Source organism: Misgurnus anguillicaudatus, chromosome 19, assembly GCF_027580225.2.
Source record: "Misgurnus anguillicaudatus chromosome 19, ASM2758022v2, whole genome shotgun sequence".
In the NCBI taxonomy this organism is placed as follows: Eukaryota; Metazoa; Chordata; class Actinopteri; order Cypriniformes; family Cobitidae; genus Misgurnus; species Misgurnus anguillicaudatus.
In genome coordinates, this window is record NC_073355.2 from 9,199,760 (window position 1) to 9,223,443 (window position 23,684).

The window sequence follows — 23,684 nt, forward strand, 5'->3', positions numbered from 1 at the left end:
CAAATCTAACCCCAATATATACAGTATATCAAAAGATATAGATTTAAACAAAAACAGTTACATGGGTTTTTGTACAGCGGTGGGGTTTTGTAATTTTAGGTCAGAGGTCAACCTACTGCGTGACCTTAACTCTCTAATTTCTCTATAAAGTTTGAAATATAAATGTTTCTTTACAAAAACCAATCGCTTCGCCTCACAAGACATTTAATTACTTTCTAATGACATTATAAAGGTGAAAAGAGTCAGGATATTATTTAATATAACTCTGACTGTGTTTGACTGAAAGACAAAAGTCATAAAGCAACCCAATCTCAAGGCAAGTCGTAGTATAGTCATGAAATATTTGATTTATTTATTTGTGTTCTTGGAACCGATTTTCCGCCTTTTTCGTGTCATTGAGCACGGATGTCTTTTTCATGTCACTCAGCACGAATTCCTATGAATAGTTTTCCTGCCCCTAGCACAACTTTCTTTTTCGTGTCATTATATGTATTGTTTATTATTGTCGCTTGGTGTTAGGGTTAGAACGACTTTCTGTCTAATGGTTTGTCAGACATCTGTAACCCAAACCTCAACTCTAACCCCAATTCCAATCGAAATTGTTTAAAAATCAGAGAAAAACATGTAGGGCCCTATTTAACGATCTAAGCGCATTGTCTAAAGCGCACAGCGCAACGTCTAAATGGGCGTGTCCGAATCCACTTTTGCTAATTTAACGACGGGAAAAATGGTTTGTGTGTCGAGCGCATGGTCGAAAAGGGCTAGTCCTATTTTTTTTATGATTAATGGGAGTATTTTGGGCGTAACGTACCAATGAGAGTCTCAGCTCTCCTCCCCTTTAAAAGCAAGTTGCGCTGGCGCTATGTCTAATCCCTATTTAGATGACGGACTATGTAAACGGAAAAACTAAGCGGAGGAAGAAGATCCCCAGTTTAAGATTAATGTCAAATAATTGTGTTGTTTTACACTTCTATTGAAATTGTTATTTTTTTATTAAAACCTTTAAAACCCGTTTTCATTTAGTCATGGAAGTAAAAAAGCTGGCTTTTAATTGCTTTAAATGTGTGTAAATAATAATTTACAAGCATGTAAGACAAGGTTTGTACTCTAAAATACTTTATTTGTAAAAAACAGGAGATAAAGAATTTACAAACGGCTCTCCACAAGGTTCAGCACTTGGACAGCGTCACAAGATTTTTTAAGCATTACTTAAAAATGTTTTTTTATCTCATCATATCCACAGGTACAGAGTCATCATATACAATAAATCCATGAGGTAGCATTTAAAAACATTTAAAAGCAGATGCATTTGTTTAAAGCAAAGCATATATTTACATACCAGGCTGCAGGTAAAGCAGCTCTTTGTGCCTTCTAACGTCTCATAATTAGTCCTCATTTATGTCCAAGAGACTCAATAATAATCTTTTACATTCAATCCTTTAATCTTTCATATTTAAAAGCATTTTGTGCTGCTGCGCATTTATGTATGTGTTAAGCAAACCTGCGTTGTCGTCCTGTTTAGGCGCATATTACTAATGCGCTCTTTAAATAACAAAAAACATATTGCGTCATTGACTTTAGACTTTAGACCAGGTTTTTGTTGGTCAATGGCGTAGTCTATTTTGGTTGCCTCAAAATAGCAACGCGCCAACAATGCGCCTGAACACACCATCCATTAGCTATTTAAACAACGCGACGCTAAACGTGAAAATTATAATTGCGCAGGGTGGAAACTAGCAAAAGACACTGGCGTCGGGCATTGCCCTGCATTGCGCCGGGTGTAAGACAGAGCCCGTAGAAACCAATACATAAAATTACGTCCTAACCCAAACCCAAATCTAGCTCCAACCCCAAGCGACAATGATTTTAAAATAAAAAATAAAAAACAATAAATAAAATTACACAAAAATAAAGTTGTGCTACGGACACGAAAAACTGTTTATAGAAATTCATGCTGAGTGACACGAAACAGACATTCGTGCTCAATGATACGAAAAAAAGCAGAAAAGCGTGTCCAAAAACATGAATAAATCAATCAAATATTAAGTGACTATACCACGACATTGAGCACGAATGTCTTTTTCGTGTCACTCAGCACAAATTTCTATAAATAGCTTTTTGTGTCCCTAGCACAACTTTTTTTCATGTCATTTTATGTATAGTTTTCTTTTTTTCAAATTTTGTTTACCATTGTCGCTTAGGTTTGGGGTTAGAATAACTTTCTGTTACATTTCAGACATCCTTAACCCAAACCCCAACTCTAACCCCAACCCAAGCAAAAATATAAAAAATAGGAAGAAAAACATGTAGAAACCAATACATAAAAGTACATCTTAACCCAAATCTAAACCCAACCCCAAGCGACAATGATTTAAAAATAGAAAATAAAAAACAATACATAAAAATGAGACAAAAAAGAAAGTCGTGCTACGGACACGAAATACTATTTATAGAAATTCATGCTGAGTGACACGAAAAAAGCGGAAAAGTGCGTCGAAGAACACGAATAATGAAATCAAATATTTAGTTACTATACCATAACTTGTCTTGAGATTGGGTTCATTTACACCTACTGTAGGATGGTGTGAAGGTGAGTAAAATCTGGCTAATTTTCATCTCTGGGTGAACTATAACTGACGTGGGGGTCACAGGTGTGTGTATATTTGCCATTTTACAAAAGCTTGTGGCTTGTCCAATTCATAAAAAAAATATATATATATAAATAAAAAAAAATATATATATATATATATATATATATATATATTTTTTTTTTTGTCAGTTCTCACACATGAGCACACACTCACTAAATCCAGACGGCGAGAGACCCAGGTGCTTCATGCGGGTGCGGACCAGAGCGTTGAGCTCCTGTCTCTCCGAGCGCCGAAAAAGGTTGGTTTCTTTACAAAAACCAATCGCTTCGCCTCACAAGACATTTAATTACTTTCTAATGACATTATAAAGGTGAAAAGAGTCAGGATATTATTTAATATAACTCTGACTGTGTTTGACTGAAAGACAAAAGTCATAAAGCAACCCAATCTCAAGGCAAGTCGTAGTATAGTCATGAAATATTTGATTTATTTATTTGTGTTCTTGGAACCGATTTTCCGCCTTTTTCGTGTCATTGAGCACGGATGTCTTTTTCATGTCACTCAGCACGAATTCCTATGAATAGTTTTCCTGCCCCTAGCACAACTTTCTTTTTCGTGTCATTATATGTATTGTTTATTATTGTCGCTTGGTGTTAGGGTTAGAACGACTTTCTGTCTAATGGTTTGTCAGACATCTGTAACCCAAACCTCAACTCTAACCCCAATTCCAATCGAAATTGTTTAAAAATCAGAGAAAAACATGTAGGGCCCTATTTAACGATCTAAGCGCATTGTCTAAAGCGCACAGCGCAACGTCTAAATGGGCGTGTCCGAATCCACTTTTGCTAATTTAACGACGGGAAAAATGGTTTGTGTGTCGAGCGCATGGTCGAAAAGGGCTAGTCCTATTTTTTTTATGATTAATGGGAGTATTTTGGGCGTAACGTACCAATGAGAGTCTCAGCTCTCCTCCCCTTTAAAAGCAAGTTGCGCTGGCGCTATGTCTAATCCCTATTTAGATGACGGACTATGTAAACGGAAAAACTAAGCGGAGGAAGAAGATCCCCAGTTTAAGATTAATGTCAAATAATTGTGTTGTTTTACACTTCTATTGAAATTGTTATTTTTTTATTAAAACCTTTAAAACCCGTTTTCATTTAGTCATGGAAGTAAAAAAGCTGGCTTTTAATTGCTTTAAATGTGTGTAAATAATAATTTACAAGCATGTAAGACAAGGTTTGTACTCTAAAATACTTTATTTGTAAAAAACAGGAGATAAAGAATTTACAAACGGCTCTCCACAAGGTTCAGCACTTGGACAGCGTCACAAGATTTTTTAAGCATTACTTAAAAATGTTTTTTTTATCTCATCATATCCACAGGTACAGAGTCATCATATACAATAAATCCATGAGGTAGCATTTAAAAACATTTAAAAGCAGATGCATTTGTTTAAAGCAAAGCATATATTTACATACCAGGCTGCAGGTAAAGCAGCTCTTTGTGCCTTCTAACGTCTCATAATTAGTCCTCATTTATGTCCAAGAGACTCAATAATAATCTTTTACATTCAATCCTTTAATCTTTCATATTTAAAAGCATTTTGTGCTGCTGCGCATTCATGTATGTGTTAAGCAAACCTGCGTTGTCGTCCTGTTTAGGCGCATATTACTAATGCGCTCTTTAAATAACAAAAAACATATTGCGTCATTGACTTTAGACTTTAGACCAGGTTTTTGTTGGTCAATGGCGTAGTCTATTTTAGTTGCCTCAAAATAGCAACGCGCCAACAATGCGCCTGAACACACCATCCATTAGCTATTTAAACAACGCGACGCTAAACGTGAAAATTATAATTGCGCAGGGTGGAAACTAGCAAAAGACACTGGCGTCGGGCATTGCCCTGCATTGCGCCGGGTGTAAGACAGAGCCCGTAGAAACCAATACATAAAATTACGTCCTAACCCAAACCCAAATCTAGCTCCAACCCCAAGCGACAATGATTTTAAAATAAAAAATAAAAAACAATAAATAAAATTACACAAAAATAAAGTTGTGCTACGGACACGAAAAACTGTTTATAGAAATTCATGCTGAGTGACACGAAACAGACATTCGTGCTCAATGATACGAAAAAAAGCAGAAAAGCGTGTCCAAAAACATGAATAAATCAATCAAATATTAAGTGACTATACCACGACATTGAGCACGAATGTCTTTTTCGTGTCACTCAGCACAAATTTCTATAAATAGCTTTTTGTGTCCCTAGCACAACTTTTTTTCATGTCATTTTATGTATAGTTTTCTTTTTTTCAAATTTTGTTTACCATTGTCGCTTAGGTTTGGGGTTAGAATAACTTTCTGTTACATTTCAGACATCCTTAACCCAAACCCCAACTCTAACCCCAACCCAAGCAAAAATATAAAAAATAGGAAGAAAAACATGTAGAAACCAATACATAAAAGTACATCTTAACCCAAATCTAAACCCAACCCCAAGCGACAATGATTTAAAAATAGAAAATAAAAAACAATACATAAAAATGAGACAAAAAAGAAAGTCGTGCTACGGACACGAAATACTATTTATAGAAATTCATGCTGAGTGACACGAAAAAAGCGGAAAAGTGCGTCGAAGAACACGAATAATGAAATCAAATATTTAGTTACTATACCATAACTTGTCTTGAGATTGGGTTCATTTACACCTACTGTAGGATGGTGTGAAGGTGAGTAAAATCTGGCTAATTTTCATCTCTGGGTGAACTATAACTGACGTGGGGGTCACAGGTGTGTGTATATTTGCCATTTTACAAAAGCTTGTGGCTTGTCCAATTCATAAAAAAAATATATATATATAAATAAAAAAAAATATATATATATATATATATATATATATATATTTTTTTTTTTGTCAGTTCTCACACATGAGCACACACTCACTAAATCCAGACGGCGAGAGACCCAGGTGCTTCATGCGGGTGCGGACCAGAGCGTTGAGCTCCTGTCTCTCCGAGCGCCGAAAAAGGTTGGTTTCTTTACAAAAACCAATCGCTTCGCCTCACAAGACATTTAATTACTTTCTAATGACATTATAAAGGTGAAAAGAGTCAGGATATTATTTAATATAACTCTGACTGTGTTTGACTGAAAGACAAAAGTCATAAAGCAACCCAATCTCAAGGCAAGTCGTAGTATAGTCATGAAATATTTGATTTATTTATTTGTGTTCTTGGAACCGATTTTCCGCCTTTTTCGTGTCATTGAGCACGGATGTCTTTTTCATGTCACTCAGCACGAATTCCTATGAATAGTTTTCCTGCCCCTAGCACAACTTTCTTTTTCGTGTCATTATATGTATTGTTTATTATTGTCGCTTGGTGTTAGGGTTAGAACGACTTTCTGTCTAATGGTTTGTCAGACATCTGTAACCCAAACCTCAACTCTAACCCCAATTCCAATCGAAATTGTTTAAAAATCAGAGAAAAACATGTAGGGCCCTATTTAACGATCTAAGCGCATTGTCTAAAGCGCACAGCGCAACGTCTAAATGGGCGTGTCCGAATCCACTTTTGCTAATTTAACGACGGGAAAAATGGTTTGTGTGTCGAGCGCATGGTCGAAAAGGGCTAGTCCTATTTTTTTTATGATTAATGGGAGTATTTTGGGCGTAACGTACCAATGAGAGTCTCAGCTCTCCTCCCCTTTAAAAGCAAGTTGCGCTGGCGCTATGTCTAATCCCTATTTAGATGACGGACTATGTAAACGGAAAAACTAAGCGGAGGAAGAAGATCCCCAGTTTAAGATTAATGTCAAATAATTGTGTTGTTTTACACTTCTATTGAAATTGTTATTTTTTTATTAAAACCTTTAAAACCCGTTTTCATTTAGTCATGGAAGTAAAAAAGCTGGCTTTTAATTGCTTTAAATGTGTGTAAATAATAATTTACAAGCATGTAAGACAAGGTTTGTACTCTAAAATACTTTATTTGTAAAAAACAGGAGATAAAGAATTTACAAACGGCTCTCCACAAGGTTCAGCACTTGGACAGCGTCACAAGATTTTTTAAGCATTACTTAAAAATGTTTTTTTTATCTCATCATATCCACAGGTACAGAGTCATCATATACAATAAATCCATGAGGTAGCATTTAAAAACATTTAAAAGCAGATGCATTTGTTTAAAGCAAAGCATATATTTACATACCAGGCTGCAGGTAAAGCAGCTCTTTGTGCCTTCTAACGTCTCATAATTAGTCCTCATTTATGTCCAAGAGACTCAATAATAATCTTTTACATTCAATCCTTTAATCTTTCATATTTAAAAGCATTTTGTGCTGCTGCGCATTCATGTATGTGTTAAGCAAACCTGCGTTGTCGTCCTGTTTAGGCGCATATTACTAATGCGCTCTTTAAATAACAAAAAACATATTGCGTCATTGACTTTAGACTTTAGACCAGGTTTTTGTTGGTCAATGGCGTAGTCTATTTTAGTTGCCTCAAAATAGCAACGCGCCAACAATGCGCCTGAACACACCATCCATTAGCTATTTAAACAACGCGACGCTAAACGTGAAAATTATAATTGCGCAGGGTGGAAACTAGCAAAAGACACTGGCGTCGGGCATTGCCCTGCATTGCGCCGGGTGTAAGACAGAGCCCGTAGAAACCAATACATAAAATTACGTCCTAACCCAAACCCAAATCTAGCTCCAACCCCAAGCGACAATGATTTTAAAATAAAAAATAAAAAACAATAAATAAAATTACACAAAAATAAAGTTGTGCTACGGACACGAAAAACTGTTTATAGAAATTCATGCTGAGTGACACGAAACAGACATTCGTGCTCAATGATACGAAAAAAAGCAGAAAAGCGTGTCCAAAAACATGAATAAATCAATCAAATATTAAGTGACTATACCACGACATTGAGCACGAATGTCTTTTTCGTGTCACTCAGCACAAATTTCTATAAATAGCTTTTTGTGTCCCTAGCACAACTTTTTTTCATGTCATTTTATGTATAGTTTTCTTTTTTTCAAATTTTGTTTACCATTGTCGCTTAGGTTTGGGGTTAGAATAACTTTCTGTTACATTTCAGACATCCTTAACCCAAACCCCAACTCTAACCCCAACCCAAGCAAAAATATAAAAAATAGGAAGAAAAACATGTAGAAACCAATACATAAAAGTACATCTTAACCCAAATCTAAACCCAACCCCAAGCGACAATGATTTAAAAATAGAAAATAAAAAACAATACATAAAAATGAGACAAAAAAGAAAGTCGTGCTACGGACACGAAATACTATTTATAGAAATTCATGCTGAGTGACACGAAAAAAGCGGAAAAGTGCGTCGAAGAACACGAATAATGAAATCAAATATTTAGTTACTATACCATAACTTGTCTTGAGATTGGGTTCATTTACACCTACTGTAGGATGGTGTGAAGGTGAGTAAAATCTGGCTAATTTTCATCTCTGGGTGAACTATAACTGACGTGGGGGTCACAGGTGTGTGTATATTTGCCATTTTACAAAAGCTTGTGGCTTGTCCAATTCATAAAAAAAATATATATATATAAATAAAAAAAAATATATATATATATATATATATATATATATATTTTTTTGTCAGTTCTCACACATGAGCACACACTCACTAAATCCAGACGGCGAGAGACCCAGGTGCTTCATGCGGGTGCGGACCAGAGCGTTGAGCTCCTGTCTCTCCGAGCGCCGGAAAAGGTTGAGTCTCTGCTGGCTAATGCGCTCGGCTGCGCTCCCCATACCCTTGGTTCCACTGGAGCTCCTCCCACCCTTACGACTCAATCGCCGTGCCCACTGCATGCTCTTCCTCCTCAGGAGCGGGTGGTCCATGGCTTGTGAGGATGAGGGCGGTTCAGATGAGGTTGAGTTACGGTGAGGACCGGAGCGGCAAAGCAGAGGTTCCCGGGGCTCTCGCGTATCCTCGTAGTCTTCCACCGTTATAGACACCTGAGACTGAGAAAAACGAACACGAAATAATCACAAATCATCTGCATGACTATAAAAGCAATAATATTATGTTATTCCTGTTTAAAATTGTATTTCTGTTCTTTGGGATCAAAACCAGGACCTTTGTACTTTTATTGCAATTCTCTACCATTTCAGCTACAGGAACAATACAGTACAATAAAATTCAATTTCAAGAGTGACCCACATGGCCCTGGTTATTAATGTACCTCCGAGACGGGGAGTTTGTGAGCTTCAGTGCGGTAGATCCCAATGGGAATGTCTCCTGTTGAGGAGCACAGCTTCTGGTAGAGACGACCGTAAGTACGGATCCACAAGTCCTCCTCCGTGATCTTCATCTACAACGAAGATCATTTGATTACGACCATCATCATTATCAGCGTAATCGTTCAGATACTACCGGATTACAGCTGTCTGGAATGATCTAATAATGGGTTTAATGATGGGCTGCTTATACTCACAGCACACAGAAAGCCAGATCCAGGCATCGAGTCCAGACCTAGCAGCAGCCTGGTGATGGAGATCATGTAGTCTTTTACGAAGGACTACAACACACCAAAGATGAAAAACAGATATGTGCGTATTGGTATTTAAATAAAAGTGTTTATAAATGTTTCAGTAGACCTCAGTCACCATATTGTACATCTGGATGCAAATGAAAATGGGAAAGCAGATGAATTCAAGGGTGGTTTTGTTTATTCAAATTTTAAGTTTGGGATTGTTTTATGCAAGGTTTGGTTGAGAACCGCTGGTCCAGGGTGAAGTTAGGTAGATTGGCACACATTTTGGACATCATCAAAAAATTGAAAATGTACTTGCCTCCCCCTTATATTGTTTTGTCATCAAGGATTATTTTGAAAGATAGAAAAATAAAGCAATATTTGATCTGTGTGTTACCTGATACAGCAGAGTGTCCAGCATACTGACACTAAACACCTTCCCTGCTGCAAATGGTAATCTGAACATGAAGACCAGGTTGGAGCCTCTCTCTCTCTCTTTCTACAGCATACAGACAAAGCAAAAAACAAAATAATGAATTACAAAATAGGATCTGAAACTCTTCATTTCGTTATTCGATCCAATGAGGTCCTACTTGTAAACATTGTGTACTTGTTGGCACAATGTTGAATGTCAATTATTTTATAAACGTTGAATGTCAATTATTTTATAAACGTTGAATGTAAATTATTTTATTAATATTGAATGTCAATTATTTTATTAATGTTGAATGTCAATTATTTTATTAACGTTGAATGTCAATTATTTTATTAACGTTGAATGTCAATTATTTTATTAACGTTGAATGTCAATTATTTTATTAACGTTGAATGTCAATTATTTTATTAACGTTGAATGTCAATTATTTTATTAACGTTGAATGTCAATTATTTTATTAAAGTTGAATGTCAATTATTTTATTAACGTTAAATGTCAATTATTTTATTAACGTTAATGTCAATTATTTTATTAAAGTTGAATGTCAATTATTTTATTAACGTTAAATGTCAGTTATTTTATTAACGTTGAATGTCAATTATTGTATTAAAGTTGAATGTCAATTCATTTCTTAACGTTAAATGTCAATTATTTTTTAATGTTAAATGTCAATTATTTTATAAACGTTGAATGTAAATTATTTTATTAATATTGAATGTCAATTATTTTATTAATGTTGAATGTCAATTATTTTATTAACGTTGAATGTCAATTATTTTATTAACGTTGAATGTCAATTATTTTATTAAAGTTGAATGTCAATTATTTTATTAACGTTGAATGTCAATTATTTTATTAACGTTGAATGTCAATTATTTTATTAACGTTGAATGTCAATTATTTTATTAAAGTTGAATGTCAATTATTTTATTAACGTTAAATGTCAGTTATTTTATTAACGTTGAATGTCAATTATTATATTAAAGTTGAATGTCAATTCATTTCTTAACGTTAAATGTCAATTATTTTTTAATGTTAAATGTCAATTATTTTATTAACGTTGAATGTCAATTAGTTTATTAACGTTGAATGTCAATTATTATATTAAAGTTGAATGTCAATTAATTTATTAACGTTAAATGTCAATTATTTTTTAATGTTAAATGTCGATTATTTTATTACTCGTTGAATGTCAATTAGTTTATTAACGTTGAATGTCAATTATTTTATTAACGTTGAATGTCAATTATTTTATTAACGTTAATGGCAATTATTTTATTAACGTTAAATGTCAATTATTTTATTAATGTTGAATGTCAATTATTTTATTAATGTTGAATGTCAATGATTTTATTAACGTTGAATGTCAATTATTTTATTAACGTTAATGTCAATTATTTTATTAACGTTGAATGTCAATTATTTTATTAACGTTGAATGTCAATTAATTTATTAACATTGAATGTCAATTATTTTATTAACGTTGATGTCAATTATTTTATTAACGTTGAATGTCAATTATTTTATTAACGTTAAATGTCAATTATTTTATTAACGTTGAATGTCAATTATTTTATTAACGTTAATGTCAATTATTTTATTAACGTTAAATGTCAATTATTTTATTAACGTTGAATGTCAATTAATTTATTAACGTTGAATGTCAATTATTTTATTAACGTTAATGTCAATTATTTTATTAACGTTGAATGTCAATTATTTTATTAACGTTAATGTCAATTATTTTATTAACGTTGAATGTCAATTATTTTATAAACGTTGAATGTCAATTATTTTATTAACGTTAAATGTCAATTATTTTATTAACGTTGAATGTCAATTAGTTTATTAACGTTAATGTCAATTATTTTATTAACGTTAAATGTCAATGATTTTTATTAACGTTGAATATCAATTAATTTATTAACGTTGAATGTCAATTATTTTATTAACGTTGAATGTCAATTATTTTATTAACGTTAAATGTTAATTATTTTATTAACGTTAAATGTCAATTATTTTACTAACGTTGAATGTCAATTATTTTATTAACGTTAAATGTCAATTATTTTATTAACGTTGAATGTCAATTATTTTATTAACGTTGAATGTCAATTATTTTATTAACGTTAAATGTTAATTATTTTATTAACGTTAAATGTCAATTATTTTACTAACGTTGAATGTCAATTATTTTATTAACGTTAAATGTAAATTATTTTATTAACATTGAATGTCAATTATTTTATTAACATTGAATGTCAATTATTTTATTAACATTGAATGTCAATTATTTTATTAACGTTGAATGTCAATTATTTTATTAACGTTAAATGTTAATTATTTTATTAACGTTAAATGTCAATTATTTTACTAACGTTGAATGTCAATTATTTTATTAACGTTAAATGTAAATTATTTTATTAACATTGAATGTCAATTATTTTATTAACGTTGAATGTCAATTATTTTATTAACGTTGAATGTCAATTATTTTATTAACGTTAAATGTCAATTATTTTATTAACGTTGAATGTCAATTATTTTATTAAAGTTGAATGTCAATTATTTTATTAACGTTAAATGTCAGTTATTTTATTAACGTTGAATGTCAATTATTTTATTAACGTTGAATGTCAATTATTTGATTAACGTTGAATGTCAATAATTTTATTAACGTTGAATGTCAATTATTTTATTAACTCTTTCCCCGCCATTGACGAGATATCTCGTCAATTAAGAGAAAACGCTTCCCCGCCAATGACGAGATTTTCCGTCTTTCCGCAATACCGCTATTATCCACCAGGTGGCGCCCTTCCGCAACTTTTTTAACCCGGAAGTATTGCCCTATGGCAAGCTGCTGCATGTCCGTGTCTGTTTTAAAGATCGCTCTGAATGGGATCTCTATGAAAAGTCCGTCACAAACATGGAATTATCTCAGCTTTTTGCTCAAAATGTGGTGTTTTTACAGAAACCTACCCATGATTACAAAAGAACTACTCAAGGGAGGATGAAACGTTTTTTTTTGTTTGAAAGCAGAGGGTCTGTTCTTTCATTTGGTATATTGTATGTTTATATATTTGAAGAAGAACATTTTCTGGAAATCATTAAACTTTGGTGAAAATCATGAAAAACGCTGGCGCTGGCTGGCAACTTTTAAAAAAAATGCTGGCGGTGAAAGAGTTAACGTTAAATGTCAATTATTTTATTAACGTTAAATGTCAATTATTTTATTAACGTTAAATGTCAGTTATTTTATTAACGTTAAATGTCAATTATTTTATTAACGTTAAATGTCAATTATTTTATTAACGTTGAATGTCAATTCGTTTATTAACGTTGAATGTCAATTCGTTTATTAACGTTGAATGTCAATTCGTTTATTAACGTTGAATGTCAATTATTTTATTAACGTTGAAAGTCAATTATTTTATTAACGTTAAATGTCAATTATTTGATTAACGTTAAATGTCAATTATTTGATTAACATTAAATGTCAATTATTTGATTAACGTTAAATGTCAATTATTTGATTAACGTTGAATGTCAATTATTTTATTAACGTTGAATGTCAATTATTTTATTAACGTTAAATGTCAATTATTTTATTAACGTTGAATGTCAATTATTTTATTAACGTTAAATGTCAATTATTTTATTAATGTTGAATGTTGAATGTCAATAATTTAATTTAATTTAATTTAATTTAATTTAATTTAATTTAATTTAATTTAATTTAATTTAATTTAATTTAATTTAATTTAATTTAATTTAATTTAATTTAATTTAATTTAATTTAATTTAATTTAATTTAATTTTACAATTATTATTTTGTCTGAGCTATTAATGAAATAAAAATTCATAATATTTCTTTAATCTTAATATTTAATAGGTATACTGAGTAACGTAAGGCTAAAATAGTTTTAAATCATTTAAACTATATTTAAAGTGCACCTAGTTCATTGCTAAAAAACATTATTTTGTGTATTTGGTATAATACACTGTGTTCATGTGGTTTATGGTTCAAAAACCATTAATTTCCACATACTGTACATTATTTTAGCACCAGATTTCCATGTCTTCCTGAAATGCACAAATTTTGTACAAAACTCATCGATTTAAATTGCGCTGTGTCTCTGACTGGCCAGTTAAATCTGTACATTGTGATTGGCCTCTGACGTCAGCCCGAAATGTGACGCTCCTTACCATGTTTGAAACATTCGCTCACAATGCAATGCATCATCGTTTACTTTGGGGTTTGTACCTTTTGCATATTGTTAACATGTACCAATACACACCTACACACCAAAATAAATGTAAAATCGTGAATCAGACCATAAGTGTTTTTTAATTTAATTTAATTTAATATAATTTTTTTAACTTTCTTACCAAAATGTGGAATTTTTTGCCAATATCAGTGAGCTTAATAATGTACTGTAATAATGTACAGCAATATACATATAAAATAAATGATACATATGAAATAAATAAACACATTTATTTTTAATTAATAATACAGTTTAACGACACATGTGCAATCCTTATAAAGCACCTCAAAGCATCTTATTACATTCTTATATTTAGCTGAAAATTACAGGCAGGTGTGTTGGAGTGTTTTTCAGAGGGGCTTCACATGCTTTTGGAAACGTCCTACTTCCCACTTCTGAAGCTGTAATTACGTTTGTCATGTCCAAGTGCTTTGCTAAAACGATCTCAGAGTTTCTCAGTTCCAAATCTGACTTGAAGGGCCATTTAAATCAAATTTTTGACTAGGACACTTTCACTTGCAATATTTTCAAGAGCACATGAAGGCCACTGTAAATCTCCAGACGTAAGATCGAGCACCTCTTGTGTAAAATAAAAGTAATGGGACAGCAAATGGACAAGTACTTTATACAAGACTCACCTTCTCCAGTTTTGAGAGAGCCAGGGAGTAGTGGTCTTTCACTTTAAACTGCATGAAGCGCATGTTGGCAGGGTGGGTAAGTTCTGTTATAATACTGAGAGCTGGAAAAAGCCTTTGAGAAACAGTGAGGGAAAAAGATCCTGTCATTCCACGACACCAGTCAGAAACACGATCACATGCAGGAAGCGTAAGAAAGGACTTACCTAAAAAGTGTCTGAACATTTACAATGGTCTTGGCATCGGCCATGTAATCCTCTTCTGCGATCATGGAGCTCTCTTTGTCCACCACCACCATGGTGTCAGCAAACGTCACACCACAACGCAGAAGACTGTCTAAACTGCATGTGAAAACAGATACAGGATCAGCGGACAACAGACAGAGAACTTAACATGTTTTACTCAACAATGGTAGTTTTGGTGGTCTTCTAAACCTGTATAGACAACTGTATTTTACAACCCACGTGATCAAATAGCCTGTGCATCTGCTAACATCATCTATCCACTCCACTGTAGTACACGGATCTGGTAGATGTGTTAAAAAAGGTGATAAGTCAACTTTTTAAAATAACTTTCTCTGTCTGTGTTGCTTCACTGTTGATTCTTACCATACTTCAGTTGCCAAAATGCACGCATACGTTGCTAAGTCATCATTGTGTACAAACAGTAAATTAGTTTAAATGAGATATTTTAAATCATCTACACAAAGATCTTTTTCAAACAATGACACGTGGGTATTTTATTATGATTAAATTTTTATGTTATGTGAACTATTTTTTTAAATGTGCACACCAAAAGCAAATATAATTATTATAAAGTCAATGCAAAGAATAGATGCGAATTTGCGCAGGGTGACGCAAATGTCACGAACTGGGCAACACTACTGATGTAAACGTGCACTATTCGCTCTTAATTGCATATTACGTGCAAGTTAAAAAATTTCAACCTGAGTGAGAAATTAGCATGAAGTGTTGTCACACAAGCAATTTCGCACTTGAAATTCTAGTCATTTGAGACATTCACGCAAAAATTCCCATCATGGGGGGGGCTTCTTCTGCCTCCGTTCGCTTTCTGTAATCATGTCACTACTAGAGCAAGCTCCTGATTGGTTAATATGGCACGAATATCTGCCAAAGTTCATATTTTTCAACTCGTGCAGATCACGCGGCGACGCTCAATTAAGCTAACAAATTAAAAAAATATTTTTACATTAATACAATTTTGTCAGATAAAACTGGCGCAGTCACGAGGGACTGATTTGTGAACCCACCTGGCAAAAATTAACACACCATCTATACCTTAAACCCCATAAAACAGCAAATGTGATCCTGGAGAACAAAACCAGTCATAAAGGTCAATTTTTTTTATTTGTTAGGATAGGACAATATTTGGCCAATATACAACTATTGGAAATTGGGAAATCTAAGGGGGCAAAAAAATCTAAATATTGAAAAAAATCGCCTTTTAAGTTGTCCAAATGAAGTCTTAAGCAACACATATTACTAATGAAAAATACCCTTTTGATGTATTTATGGTAGGAAACTCTTTCCCCACCATTGACGAGTTATCTCGTAAATTAAGAGAAAACATTTGCATGAAAAAACATGTTCCTGATGAGTTTTTATGGTAATCTATAATACCGTGATTATCCACTAGATACTTTCCACTTAGTGTCCATCACTGTAATTCATCCAAAACAAACCAGAAATGAGACTCAAAGTGTTAAATACCGGAATTATCCTTTAAGCAATTTTTTTTTACTAATTTTAAACTCTGTGTATGTTTTGATAATCATTCTGAATCTCTAAATCTCTAACCAAATTCCTTCACAAGAATGCAATTATTTCAGCTTTTTGCTAAAAAAAAGATTTTTGAAGAAAAATACCCATATTTAAGAGTTTATAGACTGTTTCAGCAGTAACAACATAAACAAGCGGCTGTCGTAGTCCGCATGTAACTTCCGGTAAACTCTGCTAAGAATAAATAACAACAAAGTTCTTTAAACGTAGTTTATTTATATAACAAGCAAAAAAAAACCCACATAGATTACCTATTCGACAAGGCATTTGTTCAAGAGATCAGTTTAGCAACTAGTCAGACCATTAAAAAAAACGAACAGGAAGTAAAGTTCGGATCCAGACGTGTATCAGGTGCGGCCAATGAAACCGTCTATAAGCAGAAAAAAATATATATAGGATAAAACTTTTTTTTTGTTTGTTTATTGTTTGTTTGAAAGCAGAGGGTCTGTTCTCTGATTTGACATATTTTTATGTTTATATATTTTTAAAAGAAACATTTTCTGAAAGGTATTTTGTGAAAAACCAAAAATGCTGGCGGGCAAATTTTCAAAAAAAGGCTGGTTAATATCTATAATTTTGGCCCATACAATGTATTTTTTGGCTTTTGCTGCAAATATACCCATGCTACTTATGACTGGTTTTGTGTTCCAGTGTCACAAATATTTTTATTTAGAAATTAAAAACATGCTAAAAATAAAAAATAACTTTTAATACATTTTTATCACATAATAGACAAATATACCGTGTACCGTCTCCAAGTAAAGCATTAAGGATATTTTTAGTTTTCTCTTACTTGTCAATGGAGCCCACTGTGTAGAAGACCATAGGAAACCAGCAGATGGCTTCTAGGAAGTCAGCCTCAGGTCTAACAAACAACACATTAGAGAGATGTTGAGAATCCTTGACAAAAAGGTGCAAACCCAATTACCTGTCTCTGATGTCACTTTCCTAGTATTAAACTGACCAAAGTCTAAAAAAAAAGAAGCTCTGGGTCATCTAAATGATCACATTCTGCCTGCAGATGCTCTTCAACATACATACAGTCAGGAGATAAACCGACGAGTCCATAGTTTTACGACATCTGATTGCATTATATGAAATTGCATCTCGCAGTATTCGCTTTCTTTTACAGAAACTACAATGATTATGTGTCATAAACTCATTGGTGTGTGATAAATAAGATGATGAACGCTGCCTGTTTGCTCTGAGACACTCACACGTTCTCCAGTAGCAGTACGATGGGGTTAAGCTCTTTCCTGGGCCGGTAATAAGCCCTCAGTGGGACAATGAAGTTATAGAGGCCGTTTCCAGCGCTTTCCGCCGACACGATGATGAGTTTGTTTTTGAAGCCGTACGAACGAGCATCCTCGTAGGGCATGTGATGACAAGCCTGAGAAAATAATCATTGACTTTTATTGTCTTTATTGTGATGATTAACCTCTGTTGTGAGTGTTGTAGTGTGCGAGATGTGAAACCGCAATACATGAGACGCTCACCTTATCCAGACGCAGACAGCAAAATGGCATTTTCTCTTGCAGGAGGTGGCAAAGTGCAGGAGAGCTGCCGATGTACGGAGAGTTCAGCGGGTAACCTTTCACCCATCTGTTTTTAGAAAGTCAAAAACACAGACCGTTTCAATGAAAAGCCTTCACGGTAACTCACTTGTGAAGCAGCAACCTCAGTGCCAGACTAAAACTTAACCCCTTCTACTAAAAAATACCTTTTTAGTAGTCTTAATACATTTTCCTGTTATAAAGCAACAAGGTAGATATACGCTTTTGGATACAATGACAGGTATTTTTATTTATTGGGTAGATTTTTTGAAATGGTTGAAATCTGACACAGTTGTCATCAATTGTAAGTCAGCAGGGACCTGGGATTGTTTTGACACTTGGCATGTAAAGATATGCCTGTTTTAGTATTCACTATGTGTGTGTCCTGTCAACCTTTTTGGTGTTTGTTGTGAAAGGACCCACAGCCTTATGTTCTGTGTCTAAAGCTTTGCATCATGACACTCTTGTGGCTTTGGTTCTTGTGCCTGGTGTCAGGATCTAAACTCATGATCTGAATTCATGACTAAACTCGTGTCTCTTGTGTTCTGTGTTTGGATGATCGTGGCCTTTGTTGGTTTTCTGTGGGTAACGGAGGCCAGCTAGTTTGTGTGTGAAAGCTTTGTTAGATCCCATGGCCTTTAAACTTCTTGTTAGTGCCGATAAGAAGTGTGGACCAGGTTTTAGTTGGTCAATGAAGCAATCGTTTTCAGTTGCCTCAAAATAGCAACGTACCAACAATGGACCTGAACACACCTTATTCCATGAACACCCTTACGAAAAACACTGTATTTATACATTTTTTGTTGTAAAACCCCCAAAGAACATTCCAGAATATACAATTTAAACAGTTACATGTCCCACCCTGTCAGACAAAAAGAAATAAATAAATGGACAAAAAATAAATCAATAAATAAAATGAAATTTAAAGGAACAGTATGTAGGATTGTGGTCAAAACTGGTATTGCAATCACAAAACTTGTGGCTAAAACTGGTACTGCAATCACACAACTGGTGGTCAATACACAACATGACAACATAAACATCAGTTGATGGGCTGCAACTCCACTTTTTAAATGACAATATCCTGACCAGAGCACTGTTATCAGTGATATAATTATTTGAAATAAAAATTATTTCTTAATGTCTAGTGACATATCAGGGCCATTTTATGATTAATTTATATACATTTCTTACATACTGTTCCTTTAATACAAAAAAAACGCACAAACTAAAACTACTGTGTATATACATTTAACCATGGTTTAAGTTAAACAAAAACAAACAAAAACATGGTTACTGTAGTAAAACTACCCAGTCTCACAAGATTTCGTGATATAGTCACGTAAATTTTTTATTCTTTTTTCGTGATATTATCACGAATTTCCGCGTTTTTTCGTGATCGTATAACGAATTCCTGTTTTCGTGTGATTATCACGTATTTGTTACTCAACTGCTTTTTCCTATTGTCAAACCATTTTCGCTTCGGTTTAGGGTTAGATTTGGTGTTTGCATTAGAATGTCACTTTATGTATTGGTTTATACTATTTTTTCTAATTTATTTTTTTATATGTCGCCTGGCGTTAGGGTAAGAGTTGGGTTTGGGTAGGGTTGCCATTTTTTGTAAATCTAACCCTAAACCGAAGCAACAATGGTAAGAAAATAGGACAAAACAGTTGAGTAACCAATACGTGACAGTTACCCGTAAACAGGAATTCGTTATACGATCACGAAAAAACACGGAAATTCGTGACACTGTAAAAAAAATTCAGTAGAAATTACAGTGTTATTGCAGCTGGGTTGCCGGTAACTTACCGTAGATTTAAATTTATGTTATTTACTGGCAACATTTTGTTCAAAGTTAAATGAACATTAAATATTTACAAGTCTTTGTCTTTAGAGAGTAAAACTAAAAAAACAGCATCAAGCAAAACAATCTGGGAAACAAAATCTGAAGCAAAAAAAAACAGAAAAAGGTTGATGATGATATCTGGTTCCCAGAATGCTTTGCATGAGGCTGTTATTGTATAGTTTTATTCTGTAAAGATAAAGACTTGTTAATATTTAAAATTTATTTAACTTTGAACAAACTCTTGCCAGTAAATAACATAAATGTAAATCTACGGTAAATTACCGGCAACCCAGCTGCAATAACATTGTAATTTCTACGGAATTTTTTTACAGGGAATATCACAAAAAAATAAAACATTTACGTGACTATATAACGAAATTTTGTGAGACTGGGCTGAGTAAAACCATGGTTTGGGTAATAGTAACCAATACACCAAAAAAACATGGTTACTACACTTTTATCACAAAAAAAAAACAGATGGGCACAAAGTGCATTTTCTGTTGAAACAACATGGAAATAAAACCGGGCTGAAACTAGCAAAAAACACTTGCATTACGCCTCCCTGCTAAAAAAAACCATCAAAGACCAGCATAATTTCCATGCTGGGCCATGCTGGTTTTGTGCTGGTTTAGCTCGTGGTCACCAGCATACCAGCACCTGCGATTCTCATGCGTGTTTCATCAGTAAAGCCGGTTCGGTGATTAAAAGTAAATCGGCATCAGCTGCTTTCAGATGGAGCGGCATTTACTACACAGAGCCGTAGTTCACAGCGAAGCTAGGAAAAATCAGGTTCAAAATCGACTCCGATAATCTGCGATTTTGCCTAGCTTCTCGGTGAACTACGGCTCTGTATAGTAAATGCCCCTCCATCTGAAAGCATCTGATGGTGATTTACTTCTAATCACCGAACCGGCTTTACTGATGAAACACGCATGAGAGTCGCGGGCAATTTTTTGCACAGCCCTACCAGCACCGAAACACAACATATGCTGGTCTTCTGGTATGCTGTTATTTTCATCAAGGCTGGTTTCACATTGCCCCCTACAAAAATTAACCATGGTTTTACTACAGTAAAAATAAAACACTGATGTGGCACTGTAGTAAAACTATTGTTTCCACTAAATAACCATGGTTTTCAAAAACCATAGTTGAATCAAAGTTACTCTAGTAAAACCATGGTTTGGGTTATAGTAATTGATAGATAAAAAAAAACAAAAAACATGGTTACTACACTTTTACTACAAAAAACATGGTCACCAGAAAAGAACCATGGTTTTCAGATACCATATATAGTTAAACCATGGTTTACTGTAGTAAAGTTTTATGAATACATACTACCCTTTTACCACAAAAAACATGGTTAAATTTCGTAAGGGGGAACAGATGGGCGCAAGTGCATTTGCTATTTAAACAATGTGGAAATGATAACTGCGTCAGGCTAAAACTAGCAAAAAAAAAACTTGCGTCAGGCCTGGCGTCAAATTGCCCCCAAGCCCACACAAAATTACGTACCTATAGTCACATAATTTTTGTTTTCTTTTGTGATACTGTTATGAATTTTCGCATTTTTTGAAATCGTATCACGAATTTCTGTTTATGTGCCATTGTCACGTATTTGTTACTCAACTGTTTTGAAAGAAATTTGTGACAGTATCACGAAAAAGAATAAAAAAGTGACATGACTATAGGTACATAATTTTGTGAGACTGTCATGTAATCTAGTTATGTAAAGTGTTGAGTTGTCTCTTAGTGTAGTGTTTATTTGTCTCTTGTGGGTTTCTGTTTGGTGTCAGCGACAATGGCAGTTTTTTCTGGCTTTTTATGTCAGCCCTGTTTTTGAGTTTAATTCAAAGGTCTTTTGTTTTCATGGCTGTCTGCATCTGGCTTATCTTTACAGATTGTGCAAAAATGTATTTTCTGTAAATCTGCGAAAAAGTGCTTTCAACAAAGACTTGAAGTTTTGTATCCTAAACCCCGGTCTCATCCTTTTACTTACATTCTGATTCAAATAGACATATTTAAAACATACTGATGCAATGAAAGCTTATGAAGCTGAATAATCTAGATATCTATGAGCAGAACTGTATATTACCATGAGTTGTGTCTATGATATATTACTTTGGATGAAAATAAGATCATACATTCTACACACAGAGTTGGTCAAGATTTTAACAAAAAAGTCAACCTGTGTTTGTTTACTTTATTACTCACTCGCAGTGAGCACCCCACCACTGGCCCTTCTGTTCCCCTCCCTCGTCCTCTTTCCCCTCGTCTCCTCCCTCGTCCTCTGACTGGTCTCCCAGCAGGTCGAATGTTGGACCGTGCACCCCGTCCACCACCTCCAGGACCGGGGCAATGCTGTGTCTCCTCTCCTCTCCTGAGGCGCTCACGGCGGGCAACGTAAGAGTGTTACAGCCCATAACATCTGCCCTGGAGCCGCTTCTGCTCAGATGACCGCTGCCCAACACCGCCGGACCGGTGCCCTCTGGACTGCTGTCACTGGAGTCCTGCAGGTCTATGGCTACCGTACCTGTTAAATGACAAACAGAAGTTAAATTAACTTGAAATTGACTCTTTCTTAAAGGGATAGTTCACCCAAAAAACCATTTTCTACCTCTCATGTTGTTACAAACCCACATACATTTCTTTGTTCTGATGAACACGAAGGAAGATATTTTGAGGAATGTTTGTAACCAAACCGTTCATGAGCCCCAATCACTTCCATAGTTATTCTTTTTCCTACTATGGAAGTCAATGGGGCTCACAAATGGTTGGGTTACAAACATTCCTTAAAATATCTTCCTTTGTATTCTTCAGAACAAAAAAATGATACAGGTTTGTAACAACATGAGAGGGAGAAAATGATGACAGAAATGTCATTTTTGAGTAAACTATCCCTTTAATAATATACTAATGGTGCGAGATCCATTTGGACACATTATTACAAAAAAGTGAAATGTCATTTGCCTGACATCACAAATCCCTTCTGTGTTAAAACCTTTCCATCCAACCCCCTAACTTCTTAAAAAGACCTTCCATGTTCCAATCAGTTTTTTATAGAAATGCACAAAATGTAACTATTAAAACACCATTAGAGACCAACAGTAGACAGATGATTCATAAATAAATTCCTGTGCTTTTCACCAGGTGGTGATATTGTACAATAATGGGACATTTTGATAGAAAACTCCTTGACACAAATGATTTCTACTTTAAATTTAAGGCACATCTTCACATTGTCACCCACAGTAAAGCAGAATAAACCAGCTGTATAAATTACTGCACTGTAAGCTCCATAGGTTATATTACAGTATTGCATGGTATCTGTTTAAAATACTGTCAATAAAATATTACACTTTCAAGTCTATATACGGGTCAATGACACTTTTAGGGGTGGTTTCCCGGACAGGGCTTATCCTAGTCCCAGCTTTCATTTAAAAACCCCTTGCATTGACATTAACATACAGTTTATCAGTGCCATTGTTTTGTCTCAAGATGCAAACCAGTATTGTTATTTTGTAAGGTATGTTTGTAAAAACTACTTAAATGTCCTAATATAACTAAAACCTAGAACTGGATTAACCTAATCCCTCTCCGGGAAACCGCTCCATAGATATTTTTTAAAATCTTTTAAAAATGAATGCAATGCATATTTATGAGTCAGAAACAATGTGTTTAGTTTGTTGAATAACATTTAAATGCATGTAAATGCATTTTTCACAGTTTATTTGACTCATTCAAGAGATGTCAGGTGGTACAACCAAATTACAATATTACTTTCTAATAACACCACCTGACTTTTTCAACTAATTCACATGGAACTACTTGGATGCCCGTTAACTTTTGCACGTGCAACCAAGTTCATAAAAATAGTTTTTAATGACTATTGTTTTACGTTGGTTGCACCACCTGACAAAAAAATGTACCATTCTACTCATTATATGAAAGTAGCTATTTTTCAGTATTTGAGACAAACCTTTTAATTTACCCAAATAAAGATCTCATGTTTGCTACTTGTTCACTTCTTAGTAA

General features: G+C 33.9%; 1 protein-coding gene across 2 annotated transcripts in view; it reads right to left on the reverse strand.

Moving 5' to 3' along the window:
- kcnt2b (potassium sodium-activated channel subfamily T member 2b) overlaps positions 1-23,684 on the reverse strand; it is a 140,258-nt gene that overhangs the window by 2,062 nt on the left and 114,512 nt on the right. For both annotated transcript variants that reach the window (XM_055186398.2, XM_055186402.2), the window contains 10 exons: positions 21,864-22,182; positions 17,747-17,852; positions 17,468-17,640; positions 17,044-17,115; positions 14,658-14,792; positions 14,455-14,566; positions 9,510-9,611; positions 9,074-9,157; positions 8,822-8,950; positions 8,261-8,600 (listed from right to left, as the gene is read on the reverse strand). In XM_055186398.2, coding sequence (XP_055042373.2) covers positions 8,261-8,600; positions 8,822-8,950; positions 9,074-9,157; positions 9,510-9,611; positions 14,455-14,566; positions 14,658-14,792; positions 17,044-17,115; positions 17,468-17,640; positions 17,747-17,852; positions 21,864-22,182 — 1,572 coding nt within the window. The remainder of the gene's footprint in view (positions 1-8,260; positions 8,601-8,821; positions 8,951-9,073; positions 9,158-9,509; positions 9,612-14,454; positions 14,567-14,657; positions 14,793-17,043; positions 17,116-17,467; positions 17,641-17,746; positions 17,853-21,863; positions 22,183-23,684) is intronic.